The 23720-nt window shown below is 35.9% G+C and overlaps 1 protein-coding gene across 1 annotated transcript in view; it reads right to left on the bottom strand.

Moving 5' to 3' along the window:
- The window catches only part of Ube2v2 (ubiquitin conjugating enzyme E2 V2), a 34378-nt gene that overhangs the window by 5530 nt on the left and 5128 nt on the right, over positions 1 to 23720 (bottom strand). Inside the window, exon 2 of the mRNA XM_076835940.1 lies at positions 7595 to 7743. Within this exon, the coding sequence (XP_076692055.1) occupies positions 7595 to 7743 (149 nt within the window). The remainder of the gene's footprint in view (positions 1 to 7594; positions 7744 to 23720) is intronic.

Below are 23720 nucleotides of genomic sequence, written 5' to 3'. Positions count from 1 at the left end.
CCACTTAAATTTAGAATTTGCTAAAAAAAGATACACCATAAAAGGAGGGACTATTTGATTTGTGTCACACATATAGAAAGGTTCTCATTTTCCAACATAGTCCTAATGTTAATTATTAATAGTGCCTCTTTTCATTCTCAAAAGGATCTGATTGGATAACAAATTATGGTCACTCTATTTAGAATGGCAATCAATAACTTCTAGTAAAAGAGAAAATATCAGCACCAGGCACTGTGGTGCATGCCTGTGATCCTAACAGCTTAGGGGTCTGAGGCAAAAGGATTGGGAGTTCAGAGCCAGCCTCATCAACTTAGCAAGGTCCTAAGCAACTCAGTGAGACCCTGTCTCTAAATAAAACATAAAACAGTGGGGGGCTGTGGATATGGCTCAGTAGTTAAGTGCCCTTAGGTTTAATCCCTGGTGCGAGGGAGAGGCAGAGGGAGAGGGAGACGGACAGGGAGAAAATCATATTATAACATCTTGCAGTGGTAAAACATAATTATTTTAAGTCTCCAATTACTTATACTTACATTACTGTTTCATTAAACATCATTATCTGAAATCAGAGATACAACAGCTAAGTTGTTTTGGTTTTTTTTGGTTGGGGGAGGAGTAGCAGGTATTGAACTCAACCACTGAACCAAATCCCCAGCCCTACTTTGTATTTTATTTAGAGACAGGATCTCAATGAGTTGCTTAGTATCTCACTTTTTTTTTTTTAAGAAACTGTGGTGTTTATTTATTAATATTTATTTTTTAGTTTTCGGCAGACACAACATCTTTGTTTGTATGTGGTGCTGAGGATCGAACCTGGGCCACACACATGCCAGGCGAGCGTGCTACCGCTTGAGCCACATCCCCAGTCCCAGTATCTCACTTTTGCTGAGGCTGGCTTTGAATTCAGTATTCTCTTGCCTCAGCCTCCGGGTCATTGGGATTATAGGCATGTGCCACAGCACCCAATAGCAAAGTTTACACTTCGACATAATTTTAAAGTAGGGTTCCTTAAATATTAAGTTTAATTAATATTATTGCCTTATAAAACACCCATTTTAAGGCTATGACTTAAAGCTTCTAGATTATTCACTTCAATGCTTATTCTTATGTCTACTAACTTTTTTGTTTAAGGCTTTTATTTGGTTAACTTATAGTCTACACTAAAATAGGATAACAAATTCAATATCTACTAATTCCTATATAAACTAGGAAGGAAAAAAAAAAAAAGCTAATTTGTTCTATTGATCTTACTTACCCAAGCTGGTTCCTTTACTGTAAATAAACCCTAATCCCAAGTGCATATAAAATTTGCAACATTAAACTACTGTAATGTAAAATGCATGCAACAATCAAGGTACAAATGTTATTAAACATTTCAATATGTTCAAAAAGAGATGTATAAAACTCATGCAAGTTTAATAACAAATAGTATGCCCTCCATTTTAGATAGATATAATAATTACTAAAATTTGATCTCAAGAGATCATCTTGTCTGTGATTCTTCAATCTGAATTCATCAGACAAAAGAACACTAAAAAAAAAAAAAAATTACTAGCCCCCCACCCAAAAAATTCTGTAATATTAAAAATACCTGAGATATCTTTTAAAAAAAAAAAAAAAAAAAAAAAAAACTAGAACTCCCAAACTCCTACACTTTGCTGTACCTGAAAATAATTTAGTGTTTTCTTGTAAAAAAAAAAAAAAAAAAATAAGCATACACCAAATCTACAATGTACCAATTCTACTCTCAGGCATTTACCCTAGAAAAACAGAAACAAACATATGTTCATAAAAAGGCTTCTTTAAGAATATACTCTCATGTATGACTAAAAAACTAAAATAAAAATAAATTGTAAGGTTAAAAAAAAAAAAAGAATATACTCATGGGGCTGGGGTTGTGGCTCAGTAGTACAGAGCTTACCTGGCATGTGTGAGGCACTGGGTTCAAACCCCAGCACCACATAAACAAATTAAATAAGCAAAATAAAGGTATTGTGTCCATCTACAACTAAAAAATATTTTTTTTTAAAAAAGAATATACTCATATTGTGAATTGAGCAGCTATGAACACTGATGTGGCTAAGTCCTTTTGGTATAGACCGAGGTGTGGGATAGCTCAGTCAAATGGTGGTTCCATTCCAAGTTTTCTAAGGAATCTTTTTTTTTTTTAAGAGAGAGAGAGAGGATTTCAATATTTATTTTTTAGTTTTCGGCAGACACAACATCTTTGTTGGTATGTGGTGCTGAGGATCGAACCCAGGCTGCACGCATGCCAAGCGAGCACGCTACTGCTTGAGCCACATCCCCAGCCCAAGGAATCCTCATACTACTTTCCAGATTGGTTGCACCAATTTGCAGTCCCACCAGCAATATATGAGAGTGCCTTTTCCTCACGAACATATATTGTTGTCTGTATTCTTGATAACTGCCATTCTGACTCGCATGAGATAAAATCTTAAGAGTAGTTTTCATTTGCATTTCTGTAATTACTAGAGATGTTGAACATTTTTTCATATATTTGTTGACTGAATACATATCTTCTTCTGAGAAGTGTCTGTTCAGCTCCTTAGCCCATTTATTGATTGGGCTGTTTGTTTTTTTGGTGTTAGGTTTTTGAGAGCTTTATATATCCTAGAGATTAGTGCTTTATCTGACGTGTGTGTGGCAAAAATTTGCTCCCAAAATGTAGGCTCTCTGTTCACCTCATTGATTGTTTCTTCTGCTGAGAAGAAGCTTTTTAATTTGAATCTATCCCATTTATTAATTCTTGATTTTATTTCTTGTGCTTCAGGAAGCAAACCAGATGCCCTTCAATAAATGAATGGATAAAGAAACTGTGGTATATATACACAACCGAATATTACTCAGAGAATAAAAATTATGGCATTCGCAGGTAAAAGGATGGAGTTGGAGAATATTATGCTAAGCGAAGTAAACTAATCCCAAAAAACCAAAGGCCAATGTTCTCTCTGATAAGTGGATACTGATCCATAACAGGCAGAGGGGAGGCATGGGGAAAATGGAGGAACTTTGACTGAGCAAAGAGGAAGGAGAGAAGGGAGGGTACATGGGGGCAAGAAAGATGATGGAATGAGATGGATATCATTATCCTAGGTACAAGTATGACTGCACATAGGGTGCAATGTTACACTGTATACAATATAGAAATGTAAAGTTGTGCTGCAATTGTGTACAATGAATCAAAATGCATTCCGCTGTCATATATACCTAATTAAAATAAATTATTTTTAAAAAAATATAATACACTCATAGTAGTCAGGCACTGTGGTAAACCCATGTAATTCTAATGACTAGGAGGCCAAGGCAGGAGAATTACAAGTTGGAGGATAGCCTCAGCAACTTAGTGAGACCCTGTCTTAAAATATAAAATAAAAAGAACTGAGGAACAAAACAAAACAAAACAAAACAAAAAAGGACTGAAAATGTAACTCAGTGGTCAAGTAACCCTGGGTTCAATTCTCAGTACCAAAAAAAAGAGAACAGTCATTGCAGTTTTATTTCTAACATCCAGAAAGATAAAATCCTAATGAATAGGAAAACTGACATCCATACATTAAAATACAATTCTGCAATAAAAGAAACACTTTTGCTACCTGTGACAACATAGCTGAGTTGTGCAAACATTGTGTAAAGAAGCAGAACTATTAAGTGTGCACGCTATATGATTCTACTTATCAAAGTCTTAGACCATGTGAAACTACTCTCAGGTGCAGGAAGAAGGGAGAGCAAGTGAAAAAGGGCATGGGGAGCTTTCTGAAGTGAACAAAAGGTTCTATATCTCAATAGTAGCAGAGGTAATGAAGTATTTGTCAAATTCACAGCAAAATCTATATATTTCATTAAATATAAATTCTACCTTAATTTCTGTAAAGTTATAGAGATCCCTAAACTAGCCCACTAATCTAATTCAATGCTTAGAATAAATTTAAATTTCTACATCTAAATTTCTACATCTTTAATTAACACTTTACCTCCTCTAAATATTAAATTAACAGACTAGTCTTCCTTTTATCTAACAAAATAGCAAAATAAAATAGAAATGAAGGTAGGAAAAGGAGCTAATATTTACAAGTCAGGTGCTCTCCTTTGTGTATGATTTCATTTAATTCTCACCACTTCTAAAGATGGAGACAGTACCTCTATTTACATATGAGAAAGCTTGAAAAAGTTACTAAGCCTCTTATGCTAACAAATATTGCTACAGAAAATAGAACAAACAAATACAAAGAAAAGTTGTTAATCCTATAGATCCAAATAACTATTGGAATAATTTTAAAAACAGGAATATAAGGGCTGGGGATATAGCTCAGTTGGTAGAGTGCTTTCCTAACATGCACAAAGCCCTGAGTTCAATCCAAGCACCACCAAAAAATAAAAATAAAAGCAGAAATATAAAAGGCTGTGGATGGGGCTGGGGATGTGGCTCAAGCGGTAGTGCGCTTGCCTGGCATTCGGCCCAGGTTCGATCCTCAGCACCACATACAAAGATGTTGTGCCCGCCAATAACTAAAAATAAATAAATAAATATTAAAATTCTCTCTCTCTCTCTCTCTCTCTCTCTTTCTCTCTTAAAAAAAAAAAAAAAAAAAAGGCTGTGGATATAGCTCAGTAGGGTGTGTATTTTGAATGAGTGAGGCCCTGGGTTCAATCCCCGGCATGGTGGGGGAAAATATTAACGATCTTAATTAATATCATACAAAATAAAAAACAACCATGAAACAGTATGTGAAGGTAAGAGTCTTACTAGTGTTGTGGCTGAATGTGGATACTCAAAACTGGGGACAAAATTGCTCTAAATATTCTACCTTCTAAAGAGAAAAAAACTGGGGTAAAACACTATCCCTTGTTATTTCACAGAAAGGCAGCAATGTAAACATCTGCCTTCAACAGAACTGGAGAAGACAAGGGGACCGTAGGCAGAGTCTAGCTCAGGAAGTATGGGTGCCTTTGTAGGACCATGCCCTTACTGCCTCATCCTGGCACCCAAAGAAGGTCAAAGGGGGCCCTGATGAGGTTCAAGACAAACTACCCTAAAATATGGCACCGTGGCATTGGGGAAAATGGGAGAAGCAGGGAAGACTACTCTCACCTCCCCTTCTTCCCTGAAGCAGAACACAAAATCTTGCTGACTTTCCCCTGAAATAGATCATGAGACTTCATTTCAGAGGTGCTCTCCTGATATCCACAGGAAAGGGAAATCCTTATTTCTGAAGGCACACAGAAGAATTTGAGTAGAACTTACTAAATTCTGCCCAATTTATTACCACTAGATCATATTCCCTTTGTCCAAGCATGCTCCTGCAAATGTCCACATTCATTCTTCATCAAAGTCAGTTTAAAAAAATACACAGGCTTCCCTGTTTCTTTAGGTATTCATTTCTTCTTCATAATTTGTATGTTCTTCTCTTGTTAATCTTTTACTACCAGTTTCTCAGCCATAAACCTTGTGATAAATGAGGAAAAGATATTACTTTTTCTCTCTTACAGATCCAGTACTACAATTCAGAGAAAGAAGAGGGTCCAGAGTAGCATTTTGTTTATGTTCCCTAGGTCCCTCTGCACTAGTTGCAGAGAAACAGCCTTCATTACCTGGGGATGGATGGTACATGGTGTTTTCTGTGGTTCAATGTCACCAGAAAAGGCAGCTGACTTGGGGAATTATCATGGGGAGCCACAACTGAGTGAGAAAGTAAGCAGGAGCTGTTAACATTTCCTCAACATCTGGGAACTGTGCTATGGGTCAACTCACAAGACCACTGATGGGCTAGGATTGTGGCTCAATGGTAGAGTGCTCGCCTACCATGCATGAGGCACTGGATTCAATCCTCAGCACCACATAAATGTAAAATAAAGATACTGTGTTCACCTAAAACTAAATATATATATATTTTAAAAATTATATAAATAAAAATAATAAAAATAAAATAAAAAAGACCACTGATGAACCCATATACAAGCTCCAAAACATTCTTAAGTCCACTGAAAGAGCCAGGTGTGATGATGAACACCTGTAGTCACAGTTACTCAGGAGACTGAGGCAGAAGGATCACTTGAGCCCACAAGTTTGTGACCAGCCTGCAAGACAAAATGAAACCCCAGCTAGGGGAGCAGGGGTCGGGGGAATCCACTGGAGGCAGAAACAATGGCTGGAGAAACCAAATCTAAACAGTTTCACAAATTTATATCTAACTTCTGACTTAAATCTCCAAACTATTCTAAGTCAGAATGTTCATAAATTACAAGCATTTTTTTAAAAACAGACTTGGTTCACAGGCAGTAAAAACTCCAAGTATTCATTACAAATACCAAGTTATAAAAAATTCTAACCATCAACATCCTATTTCCTTCCTTAAATGTCTTAAGGAAAAACCAGAGAAGGGGAAGGAAGGTGACGGTTAAGAACCTGTGAGAATTTTGTAAAGGAATACCAGAAAACAACATAAAACATTCATTAATTTATTCTCTAAAGTTAACACTGCTAATTACTTGGCCCATTTTTCTTTTGCAATAATCAAGAGGAAATGTAATCTTTATTCAACAGCAAAAAAAAAAAAAAAAAAAAAAAAAAAAACACCAAAGACTTAAAGAAATCCTTCAAATTAGTGTTCTTTCCTGCAAGGCAAAAACATTACATAACACATGTTCCAAAGACACTGCTGGGAGTATAGTAGGTTGGACCTTTGAGTAAGAAATGCAATGCAGGAAAAAAAAAAAAAAAAAATAGATCTTTATAAACCCGAGAAAGATCTAAGAATAATGCACAACAGACCAACTGCCAACAATACCAGTCAGTATGTAAAAATTCAGTTGTGTTTTGTTTTGTTTTGTTTGGTGCTGGGGATTGAGCCCCAGGACTTCAGCATGCTAAACACATACATGCTATCCACTGAGCTACATCAGCAGAACCCTAGATATTTTAATATATTTTATAAATGAAGAAATTGAGGCCCACAGCATTTCCAAGGCATGTGAAACAGAGGGGAAAATAGAAATGTGCGCTCAATAAAATTAGAAACCCTTGGTTATATATATATATATATATATATATACAAGGGGGTTAGTAAAATGTTACATTAAAATGACTGCTCCTCCCAAACACCCCCTCCATTTCCTCACCTTTTTCCTCTCTATCTGGAATGTTCTCCATCCCCATCACCACCTTCAGAAATCCTACCAGTCAGTTCTTTAAGGCTCATTCCAAAGGCAACTTCCTCCACTGTCCAGCCTTCCTCAATTATTCCAGCTAGAAGAAACATATTCTAAAGTCCCATAGTGAACTTGCTCTGCCATATTTAGAATCTGTCATTTCTATTGATTTTTTTTTTCCTCTACTAAACTGCAAACACCTTCATGACAAAATCATCTCAATCTTCCTCCCCCCACAATCCTCCTCATAATCAAGTATTACACCCTGCACACAAGAGACACCCATAAATGTATACAAAATTATTTAACAGAATAATTCTTTCAATTAAAGGCTTATCATAAGTTTTTATTTTAATATTAATAGTATAAAAGTAAGGTTTATTCTAAAGTAACAATATTAATAGAAAAAATATACATTTATAGCACTGACCCTTGGTGGCCCAATAATCATGCCTGTCCACCTTGTAAGTGTCATATCTTCATCATCTTCAAGTCCCCAGCTAACCGTGCCATCACCTACTCCTTTTTGTCCTTCTTCAAGTTCTTCCAACAAGCGAAAATTACGAGGAACTTTAACTCCTACACAAAAGAACATCAATGTAAATGTACAAAACTCATAATAAGAGCTACACATATGTAAATTCAGCTTCTTCCAAATTAATTTTACAAATGACTTCTGTTTGATATAGAAAGCACTGTATCAAACATTAACCCATTAAGTACCATCATCCCAGATGTGGGATACCTATAAAAACATAAATTGAACAAAAAATATACTACTTATGATAACTTTTGATAAATATTGTTTTTAGAGTTCTATTCTTTTGAAAAAAGTAATAAATGAAGATTAGAACATTTTAATATATGTATTTTTTCATATATGTATTTTCACATTATTTTATACTTTAATGTTATATTTATTCATAAATAAACTACATATGTAGAAATATATAAACTCTAGATTATGATTTCAAACTTGCACTTGTATCAATTTCACTAAAATATTTGGAGAATTGAAAACCTGGGACTTAATGAGTTAATAACAGAATAAAATATATATATAAATTCCTGTTTAATCAATTTTACACTGACATAAATCAATCATAAGGAAATCATTAAAAAAAAATTCCTATTTGAGATTTCTGTTCCAAGTCAAGGATTCTGTATCAAGTAAGTAGGCATGACCCAAAAATTTATGGTTAAATTATTTAATGTATATGTTCTAATAATTTTTTATTTATTTATTTTTATATGATACTGAGGATCAAACCCAGCGCCTCACACATGCTAGGCGAGCACTCTACCGCTGAGCCACAATCCCAGCCCCATTTAATAATTTTTAATGAGAATTATGTTCCATGTTAGAAAACTCACCAGAAGCTACAGTTTTCTAGAATACAGAAGTAGCCCTCCCAATGGTTCCCACTCCTCGTCTTTCCATTAGTTAGGACTCTGGTCCTACTTTTACTTCTACCTGGCCTACTTCTACCAGGTCAACACCATCACTCAAAGGTCACTTGGGGCATTACCTGATTTGAGAATAAATCTCATATTCCTAAATTTTCTAGGATACTTCCACCACTTCCTGGCACAATCTAGCAAATTTTTCAGCATCCAGTAACCCTTCTCACACCTCCTCCATGTCACACTTTTCCATTTTCTAGACCTCAACAAAATGTTCATAAATGTTCATTTCTCTTTTGACCTTAACATTACTTACTGTATTACTAAAATCTTACTGTATTACAGAAATCCCTCTGCCTAGAATGTCCTGTTTACTTTTATGCCTTCTTTCTCAAGGAACCTGGTCTTTCCCATAATTCCAATCTCCAATCCCTAGAAGCCAACCACAAATCTAATTTTCCAAAACCTTTCTTTCCTATGATTACTGTATCAGTAAGGACTCTCTATTAAAGGGGAGGTCTTCCATGCTCTCAAGAACATCTTACATGAAACATTCCCCAACCCCATCATACACATTCTGTTAAAAGTACATAAATGCCCTCAAAATCCTGTCTCTGATCCATATGCATGTGCTTGTATGCTTTCTCTCCTCCCACCCATACACATACATATAGGCTGATATGTCCTTAAAAGCAACTGTGCATGGTAATGCACAACTTGCAACTAGGCATTACTAATGTTTGATAATCCTTCTGGACATATAATGAAAATCCAATAAGTACCATAACTTTAAAACAAAATAAAACCAAAAACCATAAGCCACTTTGTATACTAATATGCTTCATAAAAATGATTGAAAATCATAGAACACAGAAATATGGAGCTGCTATTAATCCCAATATCAGTAGTCATTATAATTACTATGATTATTAGTAATCACTTGTTTTAAATAAATTATTCCATTTATTCCTACAACCACTTGAAACCAAAGAAGTTATACAACATTCCCAAGGTCACACAGCTCACAGGAACAGGTCCAATATTAAAACCTAGTTTCTATCCAGGCACAATGATATGCTCCTGTAATCATAGTTTTGGGGAGGCTGCAACAGAAGAATATCAAGTCTGAAGCCAGCCTCAGCAGTTTGGTGAGACATTTTCTCAAAATTAAAAAAAAAAAAAAAAAAAGAAAAGAAAGAAAGAAAGAAAGAAATTTAAAGGGTTGGGATGTAGTTCAGTAGAATACTCCTGGGTTCAACCCTCCAGTTCTGGGAAAAAAGAAAAAGGAAACCTAGTTTCTAGATCTTAATGCCCTTTTCACCACTTAGTTGTACAGTGTTATTAGCTATACAATAGTACACTCTGGTGGCATAAACACACAGATCTGGCCTAAAGCCAGCTCCAGCTTCACTTTTTTTTTGTACTGGCAATTGAAACCAGTGGCATCAACCACTATGCCACATCCCAGTCCTTTTTAAATATATTTTATTTAGATACAGAGTCTCACTAAGTTGCTGAGGCTGGCTTTGAATTCATGATCCTCCTGGCTCAGCCTCTGTGGCCCACTGCAGCCAGCTGCCACTCACTTTTGATATGCAATCCTAGCAACATTTTTTTAGCTAAAATCAGATAACAATAGTTCCTACTTACTGAATCACTGTAGAAATTCATAAAGAGTACACCTTATATACTATAAATATTGACTGTGGTCATTATAGTGTCCAAAGCATGACATAAACTTTTATTTAACTCCATCTGAGTTGTTGAGAATCAAAGCTCCTTCCTTGTAAATTCTGGTAGGGTGGCCTCTGGAAATTTTATTCTAAGTTTCTATTTACATTATAGTGAGACACTACTTTGTTTATTTGTTTATTTACTTTATTTTTGGTAGCTACAGAATCATGATCTTTATAACACATTGGTATAAAACTGCTTTTTGAAGTAATCTTAAACAAGCAAACAAGCTCAGTTACCCTTGCCATTATAAAGTCAGCCCTCCAAAAATAACTAAATGTGTTAAATTTTTTCCTCCATTTTGTGTCAAGGCAAGCATCCAAAACTACAAAGAAACAATGTAAAATTTATGTCTCCTGTACTTAAGTACCATAATGTGACAAACATTTACTGCTAAACTTTTTGCCACCTCTCCACATAATAGTTTGGGAAAATAGCTTTAATATTAATAAGACTCAAAAAAAAAAAAATAAGACTCATCATTACTGGCAATGTTAACATTTTTTTCCTGGCAATGGGGATTAAACCCAGGGTGCTTTATCACTGAGCTACATCCCCATTTTTTTTTTACTTAGTTTCTTGAAACAGGGTCTAAGTTGCTTGAGGCCTAAATTGTTGAGGCTGGTCTCAAACTTGTGACTCTCTCTCAGCTTCCCGAGTAGCTGGGATTTTAGGAATGAGCCACTGTACCCGACAATGTTAACACTTAAAAGGTTACAGCAACTAAAATAATTCTAATAAAGTATAAAACTCAAAAACAAAACAAATGATGAGCTATATTTTCAAATTCAGAGCTGGAGCACTCTGGTCTTATTTCATTTAACCATTAATGCCTGTGAAGAGAAAACAGCCACAAGATGGGGATGTTGCTTCACAAAGTTACTCTATAAAAGAACTGCCCTCTGAATCTCAAATTGCAGAAAAAAAATCTTAAGGTTACAGAAACACCAGTCACCAAATCACATCAAGAATTCAAGTCTCCAGGTTTCCCACCAACTGAATTTTCTAGTAACTACACCACAAGGAACCTCTACTATGACCAAAAATAGTAGTAATATTAATAAGCAAACCATGACTGCAAAGAACCTGGAAAACATGCCTCCCCAGGGGCAGCAGTACATTCCTGCAATCCCGGGACTTGATTGGCTGACGGGAGGATCACAAGTTTGTGGCCAGCCTCAGCAATTAAGCAAGATCCTATCTCAAAAAATAAAAGGACTAGGGATGTAGCCAGTAGTAAAGCACCCATGGGTTTAATCTCTAGTACTAAAAAGGGGGGGGGGGGGGGGATGCCTCAATTTTTCAGCTGAAATATATCTAATCTTATTAATTGCCTTAAATTCACATGCTACCCCCCCCCTTAGCCTGATGCCCAAAAAACGCATAAAGATTGCCAAATAAAACTCCAGGAGAAGTCATGTCTTAGTGTGCTCATTAGAAAAAAGATTTTCTAATTTTAATACATGAATTTTTGACCTTTTGTCTTTTTCCCATTTTAATTTTTTTCAAGTTAATGGGGGGCAGGGTGAAAACACAAATTGAACAAATATTTTTAAATACTAGTCTGGTTGGGAGGACAAGAATAAAGAGATATCACTGCACAGTTTGACCAGGTGAATGATCATCTACTCAAAAATTAAAGAAAACACCTTTAAAATGTTTTTCATCTCATTTACTTTCTAACCTTACTGTAGGTGTTCCTCATAAACACCCAGGTCTGCCTTTCCCCCAGTTTCCAGGGTATCTGTGGGGATAAGGAGGAGGGTGACAGAAACACATATACTGGGGGACAATCCAGCTCTTCCATGTTCCACAACCAGCCACTGCTCATCTTCCCTTTGCAGAGTTTCCTCAGACACATAGGTTTCTGTCACTCTTCAAAAAACTAGAGGGTTCACCTTGTTAAAATGGAACTCATTAAAAGCCGCATCTGTTAAATTTTAGCTCTCTGGTTCCTTTATCAATCTGGGAATTCAACTCCCCATAACTGACTTAATGAAAGCTAACATATTTATTGAACATGTCTATGTGACAGACATTTGCTAAAAACTTTACAGGCAAAAGTATTTTATCATAGTTCACTATGCAAGTTATTAAACCTTTTACTAGGTAAGTAACTGAGGCTTAGGCTGGGGATATAGCTCAGTTGGTCAAGTGCTTGCCTTGCATGCACAAGGCCCTGGGTTCAATCCCCAGCACCACAAATTAAAAAAAAAAAAAAAAACACAACTGAGGCTTAATTATTAGGTTAAGCCTTACGAAATTGCTAATGCTCAGGCTTATTTTAAACCAACAGAAATAGCACTTTCATATGGTCTGACCTAACAACATGGAGCATGAGTGGAGGAATAAGGGTTGAAATTTAGGTTTCAAAACCCAAGTTCATGGCCATTATTCCCATGGCTTCATCATGAAACCTACTTGGTCCTAGATGGTACTTGCTTCCCTAACTCCTGGTTAAACTGTCCCCAAATCCTGCAAATTTGATGGAGATGGGAAACACACCCTCATCAACTATAGGAGCAACTTCAGCCGAAGAATTCTGTTCTGAACTTAAGAACCTTCCAGCTAGGAAAGCATGTGGTATACCTACAATCCTGCTACTTCAGAGGCTGAGGTAAGAGGACTATAAACTCAAGACCAGCCTGGGCAGCTTAGCAAGACTTTGCCTCAAAAAAAAGGCTTGGAGATGAAGCTCAGTTGTAAAGACTTAGGTCCAATATCCAGTAAAACACACACACACACACACACACACACACACACACACACCCCCTTGGGGAAAAAGATCTTCTAGGTGCACTACAAAGAACAGAAATGATCCAGGTGAAAAGCAGTTTTTAAAAATGTTAAGTGAAAGGGCTGGGGATATAATTCAGTTGACTGAGTGCTTGCCTTGCATGCACAAGGCCCTCGGTTCAATCTCCAGTACCAAATTAATTAATTAATTAATTAAGTGGAGAGATTACAAAACATGAGCATAGAACATCAAAAAACTGAATTGCACAGTCTGCCTAGATAATATAACCTATATTAATGTCAGTTCTCCCCAAATTAATCTATCCATTCTTTGAATTTAAACCAAAATTTCAATAGCATCATTCCTACGACTTGACAAGAGTCCTAATATTCTTAGAAAACCTAAGGGCCAAGCGTCTGAAGAAAATTTTAAAAGAAAACAAAGGGAACAATTTACTAAATAATAGCATTTCCTCATCAGCTAATATAGTTAATTAAGTTAACATAGTATAGGAATCAAGGCTACTGAAAAAGAAAAGCCTCAAAGCAAGGGTTGTAGCTCGGTGGTAGAGTGCTTGCCTCACACACAGAAGGCCCTGGGTTCAGTCCTCAGCACCATATAAAAATAAAGATATTGTGTCCACCTACAACTAAAAAAATATTTAAAAAAAAAAAAAAAAGAAGAAGAAGAAAGAAAAAGAAGGGCTGGGGTTGTGGCTCAGTGGTAGCGCGCTTGCCGTAAGGCACTGGGTTCGATTCTCAGCACCACATACAAATAAATAAATGTCCATCAACAACTAAAAAAAAAGGAAAAGAAAAGCCTCAAAACAGGCAATTATGAAAACATGATTAGAAGTTAGGAGGAATCCAAATTAGAGATGAGACATGAAAACCAAACGCAATCTTAGAACCAAAAAAATAAGTTTTAATTATTTTGCTTTAAAGGACTTTGTTTGGCTGGGCATGGTGGCGCTCATCTGTAATCCCAGCAGCTTGGGAGGCTAAGGCAAGAGGATCACAAATTCAAAGCCAGCCTCAGCAAAAGCAAGGTGCTAAGCAACTCAGTGAGACCCTGACTGTAAATAAAACACAAAATAGGGTTGGAGATGTGGTTCAGTGGTTGAGTGCCAGAGTTCAATCCCCAGTACCACCTCCTCCAAAAGGGGGAAATTATTGGGAGAACAGAAAGAATATAAACAGGGTCTATAGTAATAGTTCCTTACCAATATTAATTTCCTGATTATGATAATTACATTGTAATATAATAACCTGCCTTTCCATAAATACATAATTAAGTACCAAAGGTGGTATATGTCTGTTAGCTTATTCTTGATACTATTGAATGGTTTTTGTTTGTTGGGTACTAGAAATTGAACCAGAATACTTTATCACTGAGCTACAAACCTAAACTTTTTTTTTTTTTTTTTTAGAAACACTGACTTTCAAATTGCTGAGGCTGGCCTCAAACTTGCAATCCTTCTACTTCAACCACCTGAGTTGCTGGGTTTACAAGCATACATCACCAGCCTAGACTTGAATAGTTTTGAAAATAAAATTTTGTGTGTGTGTGTGTATGTGTGTAAATAGGGAAGGACATTTTATTAATATGAAGAAATAAAATTAGTGCCCTCTCTCACTGTACACAAAGACCAATGCTAGGCAGATTAAATGTGTAAATGTGAAGAGCAAAACAAACATTAATAAAAGATATCCTTAGATGGGCGTGGTGGCTCACACCTGTAATCCCAATGGCTCAGGAAGCTGAGGTGTTAAGCAATTAAGTGAGTCCCTGTACTTAAATAAAAAAATAAAATAGGGCTGGGGAAGTAGCTCAGTGCCCCTGAATTTAATCCCTGATACCCCAAAAACTAAACAGATAGATAAATAAGATAGCCTTATTACCTTAGAACATAAGTTTTTTGTTTGTTTTTTTGAAGTACTGAGAATTGAACCCAAGGACACTCTACAAACATACACACCAAAAGCACAAAATGTTTGAGAAAGGTACATAAAAGGTATTTAAAACTTTAGGATAGTGATCACCTCTAAGGAAGGAAGGAAATTAGGACTTGGAAGGAAGAGGGGGCTTTAAATGTATTTGCAGTACTTCATTTCTTTAAAAAAAAAACTAAAGCAAGAATAATTTATTAGAATTTGAGAAAGACAAAGTGGATATACATGTGTATTTCTTTTGGTGCTTAAGAATATATCAATCAAAAGAAGGGAGTGGACATTATCAAAAAGGGAGAGAGAATGACAGCAATGTCATGAATAGTAGTTGGGTATGAAAGTAAAGAGCCAGAAAGGGCCTGGAAGGCAGGCCTCAACACTGGAAGCTTGCTCACCAGTGCTTCAATGTATGGTAATGAGGATTCATAAATTTAACTTTGATGCAACGTAGGGGAAGGAATGGGAAGGGAAAGAGAGAGAAGATCATCAGTTGTGAAAGGCAAATTGGGAGAAAGACCAGGTAAGAAACGTTTAAGTTGGGGCTAGGGTTGTGGCTCAGCAGTAGAGCACTCGCCTAGCACATGTGAGGCCCTGGGTTTGATCCTCAGCACCACATAAAAAGTAAATAAATAAAATAAAGGTATTGTGTTCAACTACAACTAAGAAATAAATTAAAATTTAAAAAAAAAAAAAGAAATGTTTAAGTGTCTCTACTGAAGCAGGGTGTGTTGGCACAAGTCTGTAATTCCAGCAACTTGGGAGGCTGAGAGAGGAGGATCGCAAGTTCAAAGCCAGCCTCAGCAATTTAGCGCGATTGTCTCAAAATAAAAATAAAAAAGGGGGGCTGGGGCTGTAGCTCAGTGATAAAGCACTTGCCTTGCATGTGTGAAGCACTGTGTTTGATCCTTAGCACCACATAAAAATAAATAAAAGATATTGTATGTCCATCCACAATTAAAAAAAATAAAAAAGGGCTGGGGATGTGGCTTAGTGGTAAAGCGCCCAAGTTCAATCTCCCTGTACAAAAAAAAAAAAAAAGTCTCTAGTAGTTAGAGTTCACTTTATTGTTGTAATTGTTGCTTTATTATGTGCTTCCACATAACCAACATCAGATATGTACTAGGAGCCAGGAGCTATACTAGGCCACTGGGATCTTACAAGCTGTCATAGTTCCTTCCCTGAAGGAGCTTACAGTTCAAAGGGCAGGCAAATCACAGAAATGACACAATTACAGTATGAAAAATATAAGACAAGAAAAGGCAACATAAAACTTTTAAAAACTGAATAGTTCTCCTTTACTAAGATACTAGTCAGATGACTCTGGGCAAAGCGTTTACTTTCATACTTTGGCTGAATGCCATCAGTGATATAAAATCTTTTGTTCACCCTCAACATATCTCAATGACCAACATATAAGAGCCCACTGCAGGAGAGAGATCTACTAGACTGAGATAAGGTTGTGGAAAGGAGAAATCTTGCCACATCTCTATCGGCCCCCAGAACCGCTGCTGACCCACAGTATCTCTAAAGCCCCTTTCAAATTTAAGATTCTTGCACTTTATGAAAACAAGCTATCGGAAATTTTTTTTTTTTTTTTTTTTTTTTTTTTTTTGGTGGTACTGGGGATTGAACCCAGAGGTGTTCTACCAATGAGCTATCTCCCCAACCCTTTTTATTTTTTTGAGATAAGCTCTCACTACATTGCCCAGGTTGGTCTCAAACCTACAATCCTCCTGTCTCAGCCTCTCCAATTGCTGGAATTACAGGTGACTATTGTATCTGGCTCATAAATTGATTCTGAAATAAACTATCTATACAATGTCTGAAATGCCTTCTGACTCAAACATTAAATCCATTTCAAGAGTTGTGCAATTTATACTGTTTCACTTCCTAAAAATTTGTGAGTCTTAGCAGGGCACAGTGTTGTGAATTTATAGCACCAGCTACTTGGAAAAATGAGGCGGAAGAATGAGGCAGAAGGTTGGCTTGAACTGAGGAGTTAGAAGCCAGACTGGGCAACAGCAAGGATCCACCACCACCACCATCTCATTAAAAAAAAAAAAAAACACTTCTGCATATAGTAACTCTCAATCAAAAAGTCAAGAATTATTATATATTACAGATTAAAAATTGGTTTCCCTCCACAGAGAGGGAAAGTCTGATTTTCCTCCCTATTTAACTTTCTCTGGTTTCATTTGTAACACTGTTTCAGAAAATCAGATGTGATCCTATCCTAAGAAGTTAAAAAAAATTTTTTTTCAAGGCAAAAGTGTAAAAGTAATTAGTATAAGGTATAAAATTTTCAAATTGAGCCAGACACAGTGGTACACACTTGGAATCCCAATGTCCCAAGCAGGAGGATCAGAAGTTAGAAGACCAGCACAGGCAACTCAGTGAGACCTTGTCTCAAAACAAAGAATAAAAAGGACTGGGGATGGAGCTCAGTGGTAAAGTGCCTCTGGGGTCAATAAATATATATATACACACACACACACACACACACACACACACACACACACACAAGTTGTAGATGGACACAATACCTTCATTTTATTTATTTTTATGTAGTACTGAGGATTGAACCCAGTGCCTCCTACATGCAAGGTAAGCGCTCTGCCACTGAGCCACAATCCCAGGCCCTCAAGGTGATTTTTAAACTATTAAAACCTTCTAATACTGCTGGGTAGAATAGTCCCAGCTCCTCAGAGGGCTGAGGCAGGGGGATCCCTTGAGCCCAGGAGATCAAGGCCATCCTGGGCAACATAGCAAGATATTTTTGTCTCAGAAAAAAAAAAAAAAAAACCTTAAATATCAATATACAGTTCCACTGAAGTAGTAAAATGAATACATGTAATATACATACACACAGATCTAAACAAATACATACAAACTAAAATTAAAATGAGGTTATTATTATTGGAAGAAAAATTCCAATAAGATAAAACTGTGGGAAAATATATTAGTGACACTGCAAATCTTGCTTAAGAAGTTAATTTAACAAAAAAATAACAAGAATTTTGAACATTTATATGCTATATGCTTATAAAACTTACCCTCAAGAACAAAACACAGGTATTAACAACATCTAGAACAACGGTACATCATTTTTCCTACCCTCAAGGCCCAGACCCAGGCCCCATCCCTTTCTCCTCTCAACAAGATGGAGCTTCTCTCTGCTCCCCTTGAAGCTGGGCTGACCTTCCCACTTATTTTGATCAACAGAATGTAATAGAAGTAATGTTAAGTCCTGGTAGCTTCTGCTTGCTTCTTGGAAACTAATCATCATATAGATTCCTGACCACCCTGACACTTATAAGGATGTGAGGAACACCAAACCAGCCATCTGAAGAAGCCACAGCAGCTTCTCCAAATACATCTAACAGCAAAACTACCATGTACTGAACACCTAGCTGTCAACTCCTATGTCATGAAAAATAAAAATCATTATTGTTTGAAGCCACTACGTTTTGAGATGATTTGCTTCATAGCAATAAACACCTAAAACAGATGAAGAGTGTAGAAAAGCAACTAAACAAAAATGTTTGGCAGTGTAAAAACTTCTTAAAGAACAATTGCCATATACATTTAGGCAAACTATGTCACATCATTTAAAACATTATAGTCATTTTAAAGTATGTGAATTATATCAACTGTGTGTAAGTAAAAAAAAACAGACCCACCTAACTACCATGTATAACCATAAAGCTCTAATGAAAATTTTAAAAATTAAAAAAAGACTTAATAGCAACACATAAATCATAATTACCACTTTCATATCCATATCAATATAGACCCAAAGATGACCTATAACTGATAATTTAAATTCACTGGGTCTGTGAAATCCTAAAAAAATAAAAAGTCAAATATACAAAGAATGAAACGGTGCTTGAGGGGGAAAAAATGAGGAGATGAAGGTCAACTGAAACAAAGCAGCAGATAGGTAGGATAAGAAGTCTAAAGATTTAATACAACATGAGGATCATGCTTAATAGCATATTGTGTTCAGAATTTTTGCTTAACAAGTAGATTACAGCTGCTCTTGCTTCAGGGGAAAAATGGGGTAAATATGTGAGATGATGAGTATGTTGATTTGTTTCATTACAGTAGCAATTTATACATGTCTGTATCTGTGTATAAATGTGTAAAATGACATCATATGAATACTTAACTATACACAATAAAATTTATTTTAAGGCACTAAAAATAAGATGATAAATATAAACTGACTGGGTCTCTTTTCCCCATAAAGATATTTAGAATATTTTAGAGCTCTAACAAAAGCAAAGTGTTCCCAAGAGTCCTATATGATCATTTTTCTCTGCCTTCTATTCTGGACTGCATGTACTTGCTTATTTCCAAGCACTATATAGATGGAATTCCTAGCTTGGTAGCCCAGGCATCCTATCAGTTCTGAACATTTAGTAATACAAGAAATAGAATCTAAATCATTAATTCCCATCACCATTCTTTACTATTAAAAAAACCCTGTTCCATAATGCTAACCCCAAGTGGCTGTTTCAAAAATATCAGTTACAACCCCACAATTAACAATACTATTTATATTTTAAAAAGCCTTTTGAACTGAACAGGGTACCAAAATGAAGCAAATTATATTCCATGTGTATATGATTATGTCAAATGAACCTATTATGTATAGCTATATGTACTATGTGTACTAATAAAAATAAATGTTTAAAATCTTTATTTGTTCTGTATGTATACATAAGGTGACAATAATCAACTGGGCATATTAATAGTATATTGTGTCCAGAATTTTTGCTTAACAAGTAGATTACAGCTGCTATTGCTTCAGGGGAAAACTGGGGTAAATATGTGAGATGATCAGTATGTTGAAATCTGCATGTTTATTTTCATAGTTGTCCCATTGCTCTTGCAGAATTTCCCAAAACACTGTTTACCTAAGCCTTCTTTTTCATATTAAGATTTATAACCATGTATTATCAGAAAACTCATTCAGTGTAAGTCCAGGATAGATAACTACTGTAGAGGCCAAGAGACTGAACTATTGTGTGATGTCTATCAATTCATGTGGTAAATGAAGAAATTTATCATATCTGGTCCTTTTACACTGTGTCTGTAATAATTGTGAATGCAAGTAGGCGGTGACCACTCAGATGAGGATTAATTTGTGAAGGACAGGTTAGCTAGCATGGGTGGCTTTTTTCCTAAGCTTAATCCTCAGATAGTTTCTCCAGCTAAAAAGCAAGTCAAAGCTAAATGAGTGGGCTGGGTTGTAACTCAGTGGCAGAGCACTTGCCTCACATGAGTGAGGCTCTGGGTTCGACCTTCAGCACCACATAAAAAGAAATAAAGATATGATGTCCATATACAACTAAAATAATATTTTTTAAAAAGCTAAATGAGAAACTATGTAGTATATTTTCTTTTTTATATATATAGTTTTATTTTATTTATTTTTATGTGGTGCTGAGGATCGAACCCAGGGCCTTAAATATGCTAAGCGAGCCCTCTACCGCTGAGCCACAACCCCAGCCCATCTAGTATATTTTCTTTAAGAGGAGTATCATGAGGTTTAATTGTGATTTTATATATATATATATGAGTGTGTGTATATATCGCACACAGTTTACCTAGTACATAATAAGAAGTAAAAAGGAACTTGCTACCTTATGACTATATAAATTCGTAAGAATAATTAATTGTTTATTTTTAGTTTTTCTGTTTTTTCCTATGGTTAGGACTATAAAGAACTGAAATTTGGGGAGAGTAGGAGACTGGTCCAGTTTCAAAAACTCAGGCTGTTTAAATAAAATGTATTTACAAAGTAAAAAAAGAAAAACATTTTTAGAACTGAATTGCAGCCATCACTGAGACATCATGAATATATATAAATATTGGTTTAATATTAATTTTTGGGGGGGGAATACTGGGAATTGAACCCAGGGGCACTCAACCACTGAGCCACATCTCCAGCCCTTTGTGATATTTTAGAGACAGGGCCTCAATAAATTGCTGAGGCTGGTTTTGAACAAGGGATCCTCCTTTCTAAGCCTCCTGAACTTCTGGGATTACACCCATGCGCCACCATGCCAAGCCTAAAATATTATTTATGTAATTAACAGAAAAAAAAAAAAAAAAAAAACAGGTAATATCATTTTGCTGAAATGAAAGCTTACCAGAAACAGAAATCTAGCTCTCTAAAATAAATATTTCCAAAAAAACTGCACAAGATTAAAAACATATTTCACTAGAATACATTTAAGTTTTAATTTATAACAGTTGCTTTGTATTCAGTTAATAAATAAGAACACATGTTAACATTATTGTAGAAACCAGTACAGAATCTAGTACACGTTCACCTCAACGAGTGCTTCTTAATGTATTTTTAAATACAGTCTTTTGCCAGGTATGATGGCACATGCTTGTAACTGCAGTGATTCAGGAGACCAAGGCAAGATCATAAATTCAAGACTAGTCTAGGCAATTTAAGGAGACCCTGTCTCAAAAAAACTTTTTAAAAGGCTGGGGATGTAGCTCAATGGTGGAGTCCACCTGGTTTCAATTCCAGTATTGCCCAACCACCCACCCCCCCAAAAAAATTTTTTACTAAATCTAAAATGGCATCAACTACATGATGAACCATTACTTTAAGAAATAAAAAAAAACACAGAGCTGATACAGTAGCACACGCCTATAATCCCAGTGACTCAGCAGGCTGAGACAGGAGAATTGTGAGTTCAAAGTCAGCCTCAGCAAGAGCGAAGCACTAAGCAACTCAGTGAGACCCTTTCTCTAAATAAAGATGCAAAAATGGGCTGGGGATGTGGCTCAGTGGTCAAGTACCCCTGAGTTCAATCCCTGATACCCAAAAACAAAGAAAGAAAGGAAAAAAACACTACCAATTAAAACATAAATTTCTGAAATATCCATTTCAGAAATTAAAATGGGTCTTAAGAGTTGATGAAATAGGGTAAAAATAGAAAAATATATCTGAAAAAAAAAATTCAAATGAAACTTTGTGGATTTGATGTATTTGTTCTATACCTTCAAATACAAATAGAAACTCTTTAGGATTAGATCATCTACAAAGTAACTCAATCTTGTCATGGGGAACATGCATTGTATAAAAGAATATGAACCATGCTACTGTTACTCTTTAGGTTACAACCTAAGCACCATTTCCCACCCACCAGCCACCTGCACAAAAACCTGCAACTATGTGGATATTTCATTCAGAAGCCTATTCACTTGACACTAACTCAGCTAGTAGGAGGAAATAAACAATAAATTATTGTTAGTACTATTTCAATTCATAAAAGTAAAATAAAAATGAAAATTTAGTGAAATATTATGATGTACAAAGGGGAAAGCAGATTGTACTTTGCCATTCTTAAGTCACTTACATAGAAACTGCACCATAGGGGACTGAGGATATAACTCAGTCGGTAGAGTGTTTGCCTCCCATGCACAAAGCCCTGTGTTCAATCCCCAGCTATGGAAAGGGACTCATTCAAATACAATGCAGTAAGTTGTTGTAGGTTCTGCTAGTTACACTATAGGTGTCTCAGATATCTAGACAGATCCAGGGAGAACTCAACAGTTACCTAACATTCTTTTTCAAAAATTAAAGACTTTTCAATAACTTAAGTATTTCCTCTGAGGAAATAGCCACTCATCAGTACAATTTAGTAAACCACAACTGGTAATTTCAGTAGCAGATAACACTAGACTATGCACTGTTTGTACTTTTCAATAATATTCCAGTCACTACATTGCATAATTATAGTATTTCCAAAGAATAAACTTGGCAGTATGCCTAATATCTAGCTACATAACTTGTAATGTGGGGATAAACCTCACACCTTTTAAAATGTGACTCCTGCCTCATCACATGACAATCAATTAGAATTCAAGAGTACAAAGCAGCAGCTAATAAAAAAAAAAAAAAAAGCCATACTCTGCATTTTAATAAAATAGAAAAACAGATAAATTGGTGTTCAACAAAATTTAAAACTTTTGGGTTTCAAAGGATACCATCAAGAAGATGCTGGGCATGGTGGCCCATGCCTATAATCCCAGCAGCTCAGCAGGCTGAAGCAGGAGGATCAAAAGTTCAAAGCCAGCCTCAGCAATGGCGAGGCACTAAGTAAGTAACTCAGTGAGACCCTGTCTCTAAATAAAATACAAAAAATGGCTGGGGATGTGGCTCAGTGGTTAAGTGCCACTGAGTTTAACCCCTGGTACCAAACAAAAAGTAAAGACAACTGACAGAAGAAAACACCTGCAAGCCATATTATCTGATTAGGGACTTGTATCTATAAAGAACCTCTATAAATAAACAATTTTAAAAAAAAGCCCAATTTAAAAATGTGCAAAGGATCTACAAAGACATTTCTCCAAAAAAGATAGGCAAACAGCTACTAAGCACATGAAGCAATATTCAATATCACTAGTCATCAGTGAAATGCAAGTCAAAATCATGAGATATCCGTCACAACTCATGATGACTCTAATCATAGTCAAGGAAGTACTGGTGAAGATGTATTCTCATATGATGCTGGTACAAATGTAAAATTATTATCTTGGGAAAAATATGGCAGTTCCCCTAATAATAAAGTCACCTTACTACTCACCAATTCCACTCCTAGGTATCTACCCCCACCCCCCAAAAAAAAAAAAAAAAAAAAGTCCATACAAAAACCTGAATGTCTATAACAGTCCATTTCCAAAAGATAACAAACCAAATGTGC

Source organism: Callospermophilus lateralis, chromosome 16, assembly GCF_048772815.1.
Source record: "Callospermophilus lateralis isolate mCalLat2 chromosome 16, mCalLat2.hap1, whole genome shotgun sequence".
Lineage (NCBI taxonomy): Eukaryota > Metazoa > Chordata > Mammalia > Rodentia > Sciuridae > Callospermophilus > Callospermophilus lateralis.
This window is presented reverse-complemented; position numbering and strand designations above follow the sequence as displayed.